Genomic DNA, 12,285 nt, shown 5'->3' with positions numbered 1-12,285 from the left:
TTTTAACGAAAATGGTATTTTTACTCTAAAAAGTCACTCCTGATACCATTCGCTTACAACACCTTTTTATCATTTTGATTAAAACTCAAAGTTTTCAAACTTTTTTCATTAATTTTCTTTATAATTAATACTTCAACTGAATAACATAACATGCGGTGGGATCTCTCCCATAGTTCAGCAAAATACACATAAACCTAAGCTAAAGGTACAATGCTTGTAGGCTCTCAAAATACATGTATTCCAAAATAAAGACAAAGTAAAGGTACAATGTCTAAGAATCGTTGTATCAATGACTTATCAATTAATCGTTTGATTCTCGAGTAACTTATTATTTAAGTGACTTGATATTCGTGTGATCTCAGCCCAATATGGTTAGGATAATAGAGCATTGACTCTGATTAACCAATTACATAATTGCTATTCAGTAAAACAACAATTTGATTTAATAGCGATTTGGTATATCTCTCTATTAACTATAATAAACAGTTTTAGAAGAACCCTAATCACTATATATAGTATTTTCCATGCTCTCACAACAAGCGTTCTACTTTAGTGCAAAACCCTAAAGTAATTCCGCTACTCAAAATCTCATCGTACCTTTTAACTCCTATCAACTTGCAATGTCCCCCCGCTTCCCACCTTACATGATTCATCCACGTTGTCGATAAACATTTCACACACACACAAAAAGGAGGGAATAAAACATGTTGACAATAATTTGGAGATTTTTTCCCTTGCGTTCAAGTCGAAGAAAGTCCTAATACGGACTAAATCATCACAAAATCTGCAAAATCGGCAGGCTATAAATTATTTGATTAGAAAGATGCACACCGGGTTGAAGTAGTCTAAAATAAAAGTGTCCACAACTTCAACGGCATCAAATTACGGTGAATTCATACCATCTCAAATTAGAGGACTTGCGCCATTACAAATATCAAATTAGTAGATGCGAATCACTTTCAATTAATGAGCTAAATTCCCGATCGTTCTCAAAATGACAAAAATGGCACAAAGCTACTCCAAAACTCAAGTGGCACAAAGCCGGCCCAAAATCAAATTGGAACTACATGTGGTTTGTGAAGGAAAAATTTGGCTAAACTAAGATTATTTGAGCAACTTACATTGAGTATTTAACAATTAAAGAACGGAAGCTAGTACATATACACTCAAAAACAAATCTTAATCATGAAATCCATAGCCTAGTAGTGTGGTGAATTAAGACTCAATCCAAATTGAAGAGGAAAGGGAAGAGCTCTCATTATAGCTTTGTAGATTCCTCTTTGCATAAGCAAAGGCTACTCACCCATGAGATGACCTTCATTCCTTGCTTATTAGCCTCTAGGCTCTTAGGATTTGGGTAAGGAATAGTGTCTCCAAAGTTCCTAATAGAGGGAACCTCTAAGGTGAGGTGTGAAGAGGAGATGAGTGACTTGGCGAGGATTTGATGCTAGTAAAATTCTCCCTAAGCACTGGCCTCCAAGAGAGAAAAGAGATAGTTGTGTTTTCTCCCATTTCCCTCACAAAACCCTAAATGATCTTAAAGCTATAACTCCCCTTTTTATAGTCCCTTGCATACAACAAAAAGGAAAAACCCTAAGCTCTCTCTCTATATGGACAACCATATTAGAGTTATTGGGCCTTTGGGCCCTTTAAGTTTTCATACAACTTAATGGGCTTGACGGTTCAAAGTCATTGGGTCTTGAATCCCAAAACTAACTCAAGGTCTTATACATACTTATTCGTTTAATTAATTAGTCATAGCCATAAAAAATTAAACCATTTAATTGTACTTACTCAACTATGTTGTATTCTTCAATCTCTATCTTACACGGTGTATGATCTATTAGGTTCTAATTTGGAAGAATTTGGTTTGACTCTCATAGTTCCGATGTGGCGAAAAAGACTCATTCGATGAGCAAGACAAAGGGCTATTAGAACTCTTACTAATCGATTATGAATTAAAACTTACTTTTCAATTCTCCTTTAATGAAGATTAATGATTGCTAATCTTCAAGGTTTCCACAAGCCATGAGTGACACTTAGCAGTATGTCATGGCTACCTAAGCTAAGCAGAAAATGTGGAGAACCTATTTAGTTGGAATTGCAATGCAATACAGTCCTTATCTATATCAATGTTTGTTGATAGTTTATTCATGTCTACTATATAATGTCATTCTCTTGTCTATATGATTACTGTGAATGTGATTTGGAATGTACTCTTCCTAAATCATATTCAGGTGCTCTAGACAAAGACTCTTAAATAATATCATAGGGTATTCTCCTTCAGCAGTTTGAAGGTTAGAATAAATCAGTGATCCCAATAATGCTCAGAGTAAACCATGAGGTTATGACACATCCTCAAATGGTCAAAGACATAACCACAAGACAATTGTGGTGTCTCAGGTCAAATGTTTACTGTGCATTATCCCAACTAGTGAGTTCTCATATATGACATGAGTACACAACTCTTATTTGATAGTGTTCAGTGAACTTACTCTCTATTTGAGCAGCTACATACTTGTCTTTGTGTCTATCACACCAATGACTCGAGACTAGTCATTCCTATGAAGATAATGTCATAGTATGTACTGATCTTATTGAATTGTCATGACCAATTGACAATCCTATGAGCATGAATGTTTATGATATGTGTGAGAAAGAAAGGCTTTATTACATATTCTTTGGAATAATTCTTTGAGTGTATAACATTTGATGAGACGACTTTAAACAATATCTCTGCCATTAGATTAAACTGAATTAGTTTAATATATATGTGAGACGCCTGTAAAGTATCATCTCATAATTGACCTTTAAGGCACATTTCCGACTGTTTGATCTCTCCCAAAATTAGATGCAAATCCATCCAATAAATAAATAAATCCATATTCACAAAATTCAACCTAAACAGAATTCCTAGCTCACCGTGACCAGATTCGCCCCCAAACACTACAAAAACCATATCCAAATGACCATCCAAAATGCCACCCAGATCCCATTACGGGTTGGCATGATTCCCCTCAAAAGGAATACGTAGGCCACTTGAGATTTGTTCCAAGTACTTGTGCAGCTATGAAACAAACAAACCACCATTCCCCTAAATAAACGTTTCTTCATAATTTTAACCAAAGGGTTTTTTTTTTTCCCTTGTAATTTAATATAAGAGTTGCACTTAAGAAATTATTTTTAACCTTAAATGGGTCCGCACTTAAATAATATAACTCTATTCTCTTCGGATAGCGGTGAAATTGTGTTGGAAGAAGTTTTTGTCAACAGTTCGCATATTTGCCAAGAAAGAAGGGGAGAATCTTACCGATTAAGGTCCCATAAACTATTTTTTCACAACATCCCTCATAGATCCAATCTAAACAATTAAGCCTTATTATTTGAGACATTTTATTTGAATATTTATAAGGGTCTGTTCGTCAACGTTTCGCAAAACCGTTTTAATTAAGAAATGCATATGAGAATATTAGGAAAAACAAAAAAAACAAAACAAAACTTGATCACCAAAACAAAATTGGCTATGGATTTCATTTGTTGGTACACAAAAATAAAGGAAATGAAAAACTCAAAAGATGGAAAGTTTTTTTATTGATTTCATATTACTTAAGACATTATCAAGACTTGTATAGAACTTTAATCCCTTGAATGTCGTCGTCATGCAAAGTCAGCTTGGTGGCTCCAGAAGATATGTAAGGGTACATGATGGCTCCCTCAACTGAGCTATGCCCTAGTCCAAGAAGGTGTCCGATCTCATGCAAAGCCACCGTCTCCAAGTCGTAATAACCTTCCAAAGCACCCACAGACCATGGCTCATCGGCGTCGTAGTGGAATCTTCCATTTGTTGGAGCATAAGCATGGGCCAAAACCCCACCTTCCCCATCAAATGGGCTCCCATCTCCATGATCGCTGTATTCGAAACTAATCTTGATGTCCGCCCTTTTGTAGTTTCTGGAACGACTAAATCTGAAGTGCGTGTTTGACGCCCATGTTCGAAACGCATGTGAAACCGGTCCCATGGCTTCCGTCGGGGTGCTTGGAAGAAATCCATATGTGAGATGATGCTTAGAAGTTGGCCATCTTAGCCTTCCCTTGAAGAAAGAATAGTGAGAGACTGCATGCACACTGGAACCGTGGTTGTGGTGGTCATGGTCGGGGTCAGGTTGATGGTGCTTTTTCTTCCCTGATCGCATTGAGCTGGTGCCATTGATGATATCCGCCACACCACAACGAGGCATCATCATCTTTGACACCGTTTCGCCATCCAATGTTCCGGTGGTGTTGAGGTGGTAATTGAGCTGGTATGTCTTGACGGCTAACTCGAGTAGGTTGTCAAAATCATCGTCATTGGCATGAGGGTTGTTCTTGGCATGGGCATAGCTTAAGTAGCCGAATTTTTCGAGGTATAGCTTGAGGTCATGGATGCCTTCAATGTGGTCACCCTTGTGACCCCCCTTCAGATGCTCTAAGAACTCAAACGGAGATGTTGATGAAGTTGCAGAAGAGAGAAGAGAGAAAAGGATGAGAGAGAGGGCTTTTGAGGCCATTTTCACTATTTTTTGAATGTTGCAAACGCCACATATTTGGAGGGCTATTTATAGAGGAGCCTATAAAGCTATAAACTAGTTATCGCAGGGTAGAATATTGTAGCAAGATTAATCTTGCAGTTGCCCTAATCCGATTATATACGTATATTTTACAAATACTAAGATAATGCACACTAAATTGATTTAAACTACGGAAAACATAATTCGAACTTAAGTGCAGAGAATTGAGCACATTGCTTGAGTGAATTTGGCTAAATTAAATACAATAATGCATGCATATTATTAATACTAATCAACATGTAATGAATGGTAAAAAATGGACATCATATCGAACAAAAACTAGGGTTCATCATGTCAAACGATCAAGTGGCAAATAATGGTCAGAGATTGTTCACATGCATGTATGTCCTGGATAATAATATTATTCCCTAATTTGTATTATTTTTTGTGTTAAATTCTTATATTTGTATTTCAGAACTTTATATTTTTTTTGTCGCCTGTACATAATGTATTTCATAATCGCCAACTTGTGTTATTTTACTCTGATAGAATGTTTTTTTTTGTTTTTTTTTACTCCAAAAACTTGGTTCAGAAATATTTTAGTCTAATAGAATGTTTAAATGTGTTATTTTCCTTGAACTAATTGTGTTGATATATATTATTCCCATGTGCTGGATAATATTCCTGAACCAAGTTAATTATGTGTTTATTGTTTGATATAAGGAATCGTGTTTTTGTCGCCTGATTTCATACTTGTCCTCATATGTATGTCTTTAGTGTTTCGGAATATTTATGTGTACTTAAACGTGCTAATACGTAATGGGTTGTTTTATACACACTACATATTTTGTTGACCACACTCCACGTGCTTAATAAACCTCACATCCATTTTTTAAATTAAAATTTATATTAACACACCCCACTTACTTTCCAATACTACATTCACATCCCATACTCTATCAATTATGGATTGAGGGTTTCGTTTTCTATAGATTTTGGATGAGTTCATTTGTCTTTTGATCCGTTGGTTTGAGAGTCTACTGGGATGATTGCAGAAGTGTGTTACCAATTGGGGTTGGAATGTGGAGAAACGGAATTGCACTCCTCGCAAAGTATTATGGCGTTTACCAGCAAGTAAGGAATCATAAATTATGTAGGGCCCACCCAATATCGGGAGTTCAATTCCTTAATATCTTGGAATTAGATTACCTCTATAGGGGTAGTAATTGGACTCCAGGTAGAAGGTTACATCAGGAATCAAAATTTTCCACCCAAAATACCCATTTGCACTCCCTCCCCTTTGTGTGTGTTTCTCTCATAGCAAATACACCCCACCATCGCGATCTAGAACTATGCCTCAACGATACCGTGATTTGGAATAACGAACGCCTAAATCGTCATTTCACAAATTCAATTGAGAGAAAAATTGTGATTTGCAGCGGGCCAAAACTTCTACCGAAACCGAATGGAAGGAACGATATCCTTATCACTTCCGCTCTGTGAAAATTGGTTTTTTGGGTTTTTTTTTGTTTTTTGTTTTTTTGTTGATGTGATGGGTTTTGATGTCCTCCTGAGATTGGATGGGGGTTCTAGATAAATCTCAGCTGTGAGGTGGGGGTTCTGAATATTGTGGACTGAGGATTCTGTAATTAGAGACAAAAAATGGAGGAAGAGGAGGAGAAAGAAGAAAGAGAAAATTCAGGCATGAAGATGTGGGGAAGATGATGATGGGTTTAACTATTTTATTTCCTCTCGTATTTATTTTTTATGTTTTTGTTATTTATCCTATTTTATAAATTTAATTAAGAATTTAATTTAATTAATTAGTATGAAAATAATTTATTTATGTAAGGGCAATATAGTAATCAACTTAGTTTTCATTCCGATTGAAGTGAATTAGTAAACAACTTATATGGACTCAATATCATTCCTACTCCGATTCCAGACAGTTTTAGTAAACAACTTCAACAGAAATTTGATTCTGATTCCACTTCATTTCAATTCCTCCTCAATCCAATTTATGCTCAATTCAATTCATTTCAATTTGATTATGAATTAGTAAACGCGCCCTATGTTTATCATCAACCATATTGGTTTCCTTTAGTTTCATCTACAAGATACGTAAAACAATTCAATAATTATTACTATCTAAGATTGATGGTGTTCAATTGCCTCGTGATAATATAATTTTTCTTAGGGAGTTTAACAAAACACTCCTGGTACTATTCACTTCTAACGAAAAATCATATTTTTACTTTTCCCTGATACTATTCACTACACATTTATTTGTTTTTTTTATTAGAACTAAATTTTTTTTTTCCGCTAGTTTTCCTTTTTTCTTAATGATTGCAGATTATCTCTTTTAAAATCTTATTAAGTCTAACTAGTTATTTTATAAAAAGGTATGTAAGTTATTTAATAAACAATTTTTTTGTAGAGCGTAATCAACAATACATGGAGCATTAATTAAAAAAAATCCAAACGTAATTAAGCACATGTAAGTTGAAATTAATCACTAATTATTGTGACTTGTATTAGAACTTATAGCTTAGTCTTAGATAATTAAAATTCATGCCACAGATAACTAGGACTACTTCTCATTCCTCTTGCTTTCCTCCCTCGCCATGGCTCGGGGTGGAGTGATTCTATTTGCCGACGGTCACATTCAAAAAAAATTCCATTCAAAAAAAGGATTATAAAAGCACATTCAGCCCAAATATTTTGGTCTTTACAATGTCAAGTGTTACTTGTTACTGTAAGCAAAAAGAAGTAATCACACTATTTTGATCTATATATATACACACACACACACTCGTCTACCCTTGTAGTTACGCTTTTAATCACAAAATAAAATGATAAAAGTGGTGAATTGCCCTAGTTAGTCGCCTTAATTATGCTTAGGTTGTTTGAATCAATGGATACAGATCATCAGTGTCCGATAAACTCTACTATCAAGCATTTCAGCAACAAAAAGTCATTACTAGTTTTGTTGCCTTATCTTCGTCGCGGATAATTTAACGCAATCAATATGGTTTTCTGGTCGTCTTATCTTTAACAGCTACCAATCTTTTTTTGTCGCCTCTTCTGAAAAATTTGTTCGTTGTTTCTTTAAATTATTTTTACAAGGTAATAAATTTGTATTATTTTTAAAAGGTATAAATTATGTTAAAAAGTATTATTATATTAAAAATAAGAGGAATTTGCACAATTACTGCTGGATTTTTTTTGCAAGTGTGTGTATTTATCACCTGAACTTTTAAATTTTTTTATTTACCACCTAGACTTTACATTATGTTGTAATGTACTATCTGTTTTTAAAATTTCTGTTAACTGATGATGTAGACAACATGGACCCTCCATCTTGGTTGATATGGACCCTACGTGTGAACCACTTGAACATAAATTAGTTTATCTTATATATAAAGCCAACACAAAAGGTGAATGGTGCTTTTGGTTTCACCAAGCTTCAACAAAAATGCTTTTGGACAAAAATGCCCCCAACACAAAAAAAAACTTCAAAGGCATCCCAAAATAATGTATGAAATAAGGTAGGGGCATTTTTGTCATTTTAACAGTGTTTTTTAATAATTAATTTTTTTGGTACAATTTTTTTTCCTTAATTAGTGTCTCACAATAAACTAGTAATAATGTAATTCAATATCTCTATTTTTAAACACATTCAAAACATCTTAAGAGACATATAATGTCGTTTATAAAAAAGGTCTTTAGCACGCGGATAATAATGTGATTAAATTAGTTGTCAAATGATTTTTTTTTTTTTTAACAAACGATATTATTTACTCTAATGGGGAGGGGTGGGTTTAGCCTCACAATGGGCTACTAATATTGTGATTCAATCAGTTGTTTATTAAATATTATTTTCTCTATTCTTAATGTAAATTTTATAAAGATCGATTTTATTATGTGGGTTCAGCTACTTTAATTGGTTTATGAAGGGTTTCTTCTAGCATGATCTAAGACTGTTCATTTACTTTGTCAATTTACGCATATAAATACATTTAAAACGTATTAGTTGCACGTAGCAAGCTGTATGTGATAGGCTAGTTTTCCTAATTTTAAGAACAAATAAGAACCCTAATTATGGTAGTAACTCCTGGGCCTACCAACTCAACCACATCCCTTTCCCCCTTCACACTTTCTTTGTCATTGGATCTAGATTTGTAGAGTATAGCTTGGAGATTCAAATATCATGAATCAAATGCGATTCGGTCAAGTCTGTAGGTGGTTCCACCAATAATTGTTGGTTTCATATAGAGATAGCAGGAGAATAGGGTCGTAGGGTGGGAAAGGTTAGCTGGCCTACAGGTTGCTGGTTGATGAAAGAAAGATATCATGGGTATTTATTTTCATCTTAACATTAATTTATAGGCTAAAGTACAAAAAACTACCTCAACTATTAGTGTCACGACACTTTCATACCTCATCTTTTAAAATTGACAATGTCATACCTCATCTTTAGAATTTGGTCTAATGTTATACCTTCCGTTACTTGGTCATTTACTTTTCAGTTAAATGCTGACGTGGCTTGATTCGGGACCCACTTTCTATTAAAAATCATTAAAATATTATTAAAAACTAAAAAAAAAGTATTTAATATTTTTAAATATTAAAATAATAATAAAAAGTTAAATAAAAAAAAACCCTAAGTTCGTCCCTCCCCCTCCCCCACTCCTCTCTCTTCTCCCCATCTTCATCTTCTTCCCCCCACCTGCAAACCCCAAAAAAAAAAAAAAAAAAAAAATTCCAATTTGTCTTCCCTGCACCAACCCTCAGTTTGTCTTTCCCTTTCCCCACCCCCTCTTCTCCCTCCTGCAACCCAGAAAAAAATAAAATAAAATAAAAAATAACCCAGATCCCGTCGGCGAGAAAATGGGTGTGCAAAGAAGGTGGATGATGGGTGCGGAAGAGGATGTGGAGAATGGATGAGAGTGGTGGATTTGGGGTTGGCAGGGGGTTGGGTTAGGGGGGTACAAAATGGGTTCACTTTGAATTTTTTTTCTTTTCCTTATTCTTCTTCCTCTTCGTCTTCTTTCTGGGTTGCAGGGGGTTTTGGGGGGGGGGGGAGGGGCGGGGTGGGTTCACTTTGAAATTTTTTTTTTTTTTTTTCTTATTCTTCTTCCTCTTCTTCTTCTTTCTGGGTTGCAGGGGGTTTTGTGGGGGGAAGGAGAACTAGGTTGGGTTGGATTTATTTATTTATTTATTTATTTTCTTCTTCCTCCTTCTCCTTTTCTTCCTCTTCTTCTTTTTCCTCCTCCTTCTCCTTCTTCTTCTTCCCCGCTTGGGGGGGGTGTTCGAATCTCGTGGACGGCGAATTCGATACTAAATTAGGCTATTCATTGTGTGACATAGCTGAACTATCCCTCCTCTTAGTGTAAAAATATCGATGTACTAAAATAAAAAAAATAAATAATAAATAATAAATAAACATAAAAGAGGACTAGAAGAAGAAGTAACGAAAAGTCTACGGTATTGTTTACTTTAACGAAAAACCACATTTTTACACTAAAAAGTCAATCCTGGTACTATTCACTTTACCCTTTATTTTATCCTTATCATTAAAACTCAAAATTTTTAATCTCTTTTCATTATTATTATTTTTTTTTTTCGAAAGAATATTCGAACTTTGATGTTATGGTTAGTGAATTGAGCCGCTGAAGCCTGAGGGAGGAATGCATGGGGGAACATGGAAGACGACTACGCTGAATCTTAACTCTATTTTTTTTAGATGGGCCTTTCTGACCTATACTTTTAATATTTTTCGGCCTAAGAAATGGATAGCCCAGGCAGTCCTGTGACTACCTACGTGCCTAGTTATGATGCAATTAACTTTTGAGAACTTAACATAGGGAAATAGTCAGAAATTAATTTTTTGTTTGAGGAATTTTCAGGATATGCTCACTGTATGTACACGATATGCTCACTGATCTGAGCTCAACCCAAAAACTTAGAGCTCACAACTCTTTTTTTGAAATGATTTGTGAGTTTCTACAATTTATATGTGAGTATTTTCGTCATTTTGCTTTTGTGCATGGTGTACATGACTGATTTGTTCTATTTTAGTCAAAAGATTAAGAAAATATGTCATTGTTGACAATTTCCCTTTAATATATATGGTGGAGTTACTCATAGTTGCCACTTAATACTATGTCTAGTGGTTCTCTTCACTTGTAAGTAAAAGATCTTAGGTTCGATTCTCGCCAAAGGTGAATTTAAACCATATTATTGTTAGCCCATTGTGAGGCTTAACTCACTTCCTTACTCCTTAATATAATTTGGTGGAGTTTTGTTATTTAGTTTAATTTCACCTTGCACTATCAACACCACTACCAATCTCACCTCTATATTATGATGATATCAATTTAAATGGGTCTTAACAAATACTCATTAACAATCAAATGAGTTGATTTGCCACCTTTAACTAAGACGATGGAATATCGTAGTTTTAATTGCTCAACTTTACGCCTTCATTTGGTAATGGAAGAGAACCAAACCAATCCATTTAGCAACAAGTTTGGTTTAGTCATAACCATAGGAGATGCTTGACCAAAATAAAGAAAATGTCGAGTAAAAAATAATACAAAAATTTAGAGTTGATACGTGGATGTTTATGCGTAAGAGATGAGAATGCACTCAATAAATTGACGAGACCCACATTCATTTCACGCGCAATTCAACCCTCAAGAAGACCTAAGCTACTTATTATGACTTCTCCGAGCTCTCTTACCCATGACAAAAAGAAAAGTCAAAGATAAATTCTTAGCTTTATGCTTTCCTTATTGAAAGTTAACTCAATCAAGCAAAAAATCACAACCAAACTCAATCAAGGATTCCGCGAGATAATTATGAGATATTATTTATTAAATAATATGGAATAATTCAATTTTCTATCCAACGGATGAAACACCTTGGCCAACTAGATGTTGACACATGGCACGACAAACCCTACACATGTGACCGTCCTAGCTCTATAAATACCTCATTTCCCCCCCCCCCCCCCCACCCCCAAATTTTGGTAAGCTTTGGCTAAGCAATTAAGTCATAAACTTCGTTGGTGCATGGCTTTGGTCATTGATCAAAGATGTTTAATTGTTTTGCAAATAAAAATTCGTCTTGATTGAAGACGGCGGATTTTTGCTACCACAAATTGGTGTTTTTCATTGAGAGCTGATTTAATTCTCGAAGAAGCTCTCATAATCCTTTTCAAAATTCTCCCTCTTTGAATTTCGCTAACACTCTTAATCTCTGAATTTTTAAATTATTTGATTCGTCCATGGAAAAAGGAAAGCTTGGCTGGAAATTCTGAAGCCATAGCAAATAGTATGTGATACTTAATCCTGATCTTTCTATGTGATGATTCGGCCTAACAAATTCTTCCATCTAAATTGATTGTACCTATCCTTATGGGATAATATAAATGGAAGATTAAGGATTTACCACAAAAAAAAAAAAAAAAAGAGACATATATATATAATATTAAAATAAAAAAAGATTGGTTAGCAGAGAAAAAAAAAGGAGGGGAGGGGGGAGGGGTGGGGGTCAAACTAGGTGCATATCAGTATCTCAATTTCAATTCAAACATAAGTTTGATTCACACTCCATGTCTTGAGAAATATGTATCATCTAAAAAAACGAAAAAAGAGGGTTTTGTCCAAGGAAATGCCTTGAGAAGGGGCAGATGTATAGACCTTTCAACGAGATAGTGCTCTTAAAACTCTCT

The 12,285-nt window shown here is 34.8% G+C and overlaps 1 protein-coding gene across 1 annotated transcript; it reads right to left on the bottom strand.

Moving 5' to 3' along the window:
- Positions 1-3,617: 3,617 nt before the first annotated feature.
- Positions 3,618-4,547, bottom strand: LOC137723250 (metalloendoproteinase 2-MMP-like). The gene has a single exon (XM_068462405.1). The coding sequence runs from the start codon at positions 4,545-4,547 to the stop codon at positions 3,618-3,620; it is 930 nt and encodes a 309-aa protein (XP_068318506.1).
- Positions 4,548-12,285: the final 7,738 nt, after the last annotated feature.

The sequence above is a fragment of the Pyrus communis genome, chromosome 17 (assembly GCF_963583255.1).
Source record: "Pyrus communis chromosome 17, drPyrComm1.1, whole genome shotgun sequence".
Classification (NCBI taxonomy): Eukaryota; Viridiplantae; Streptophyta; class Magnoliopsida; order Rosales; family Rosaceae; genus Pyrus; species Pyrus communis.
This window is presented reverse-complemented; position numbering and strand designations above follow the sequence as displayed.

Bases quoted from the DNA above. Each gene is read 5' to 3' on its own strand.
- LOC137723250 (XM_068462405.1), bottom strand. From the start codon at position 4,547: ATGGCCTCAAAAGCCCTCTCTCTCATCCTTTTCTCTCTTCTCTCTTCT.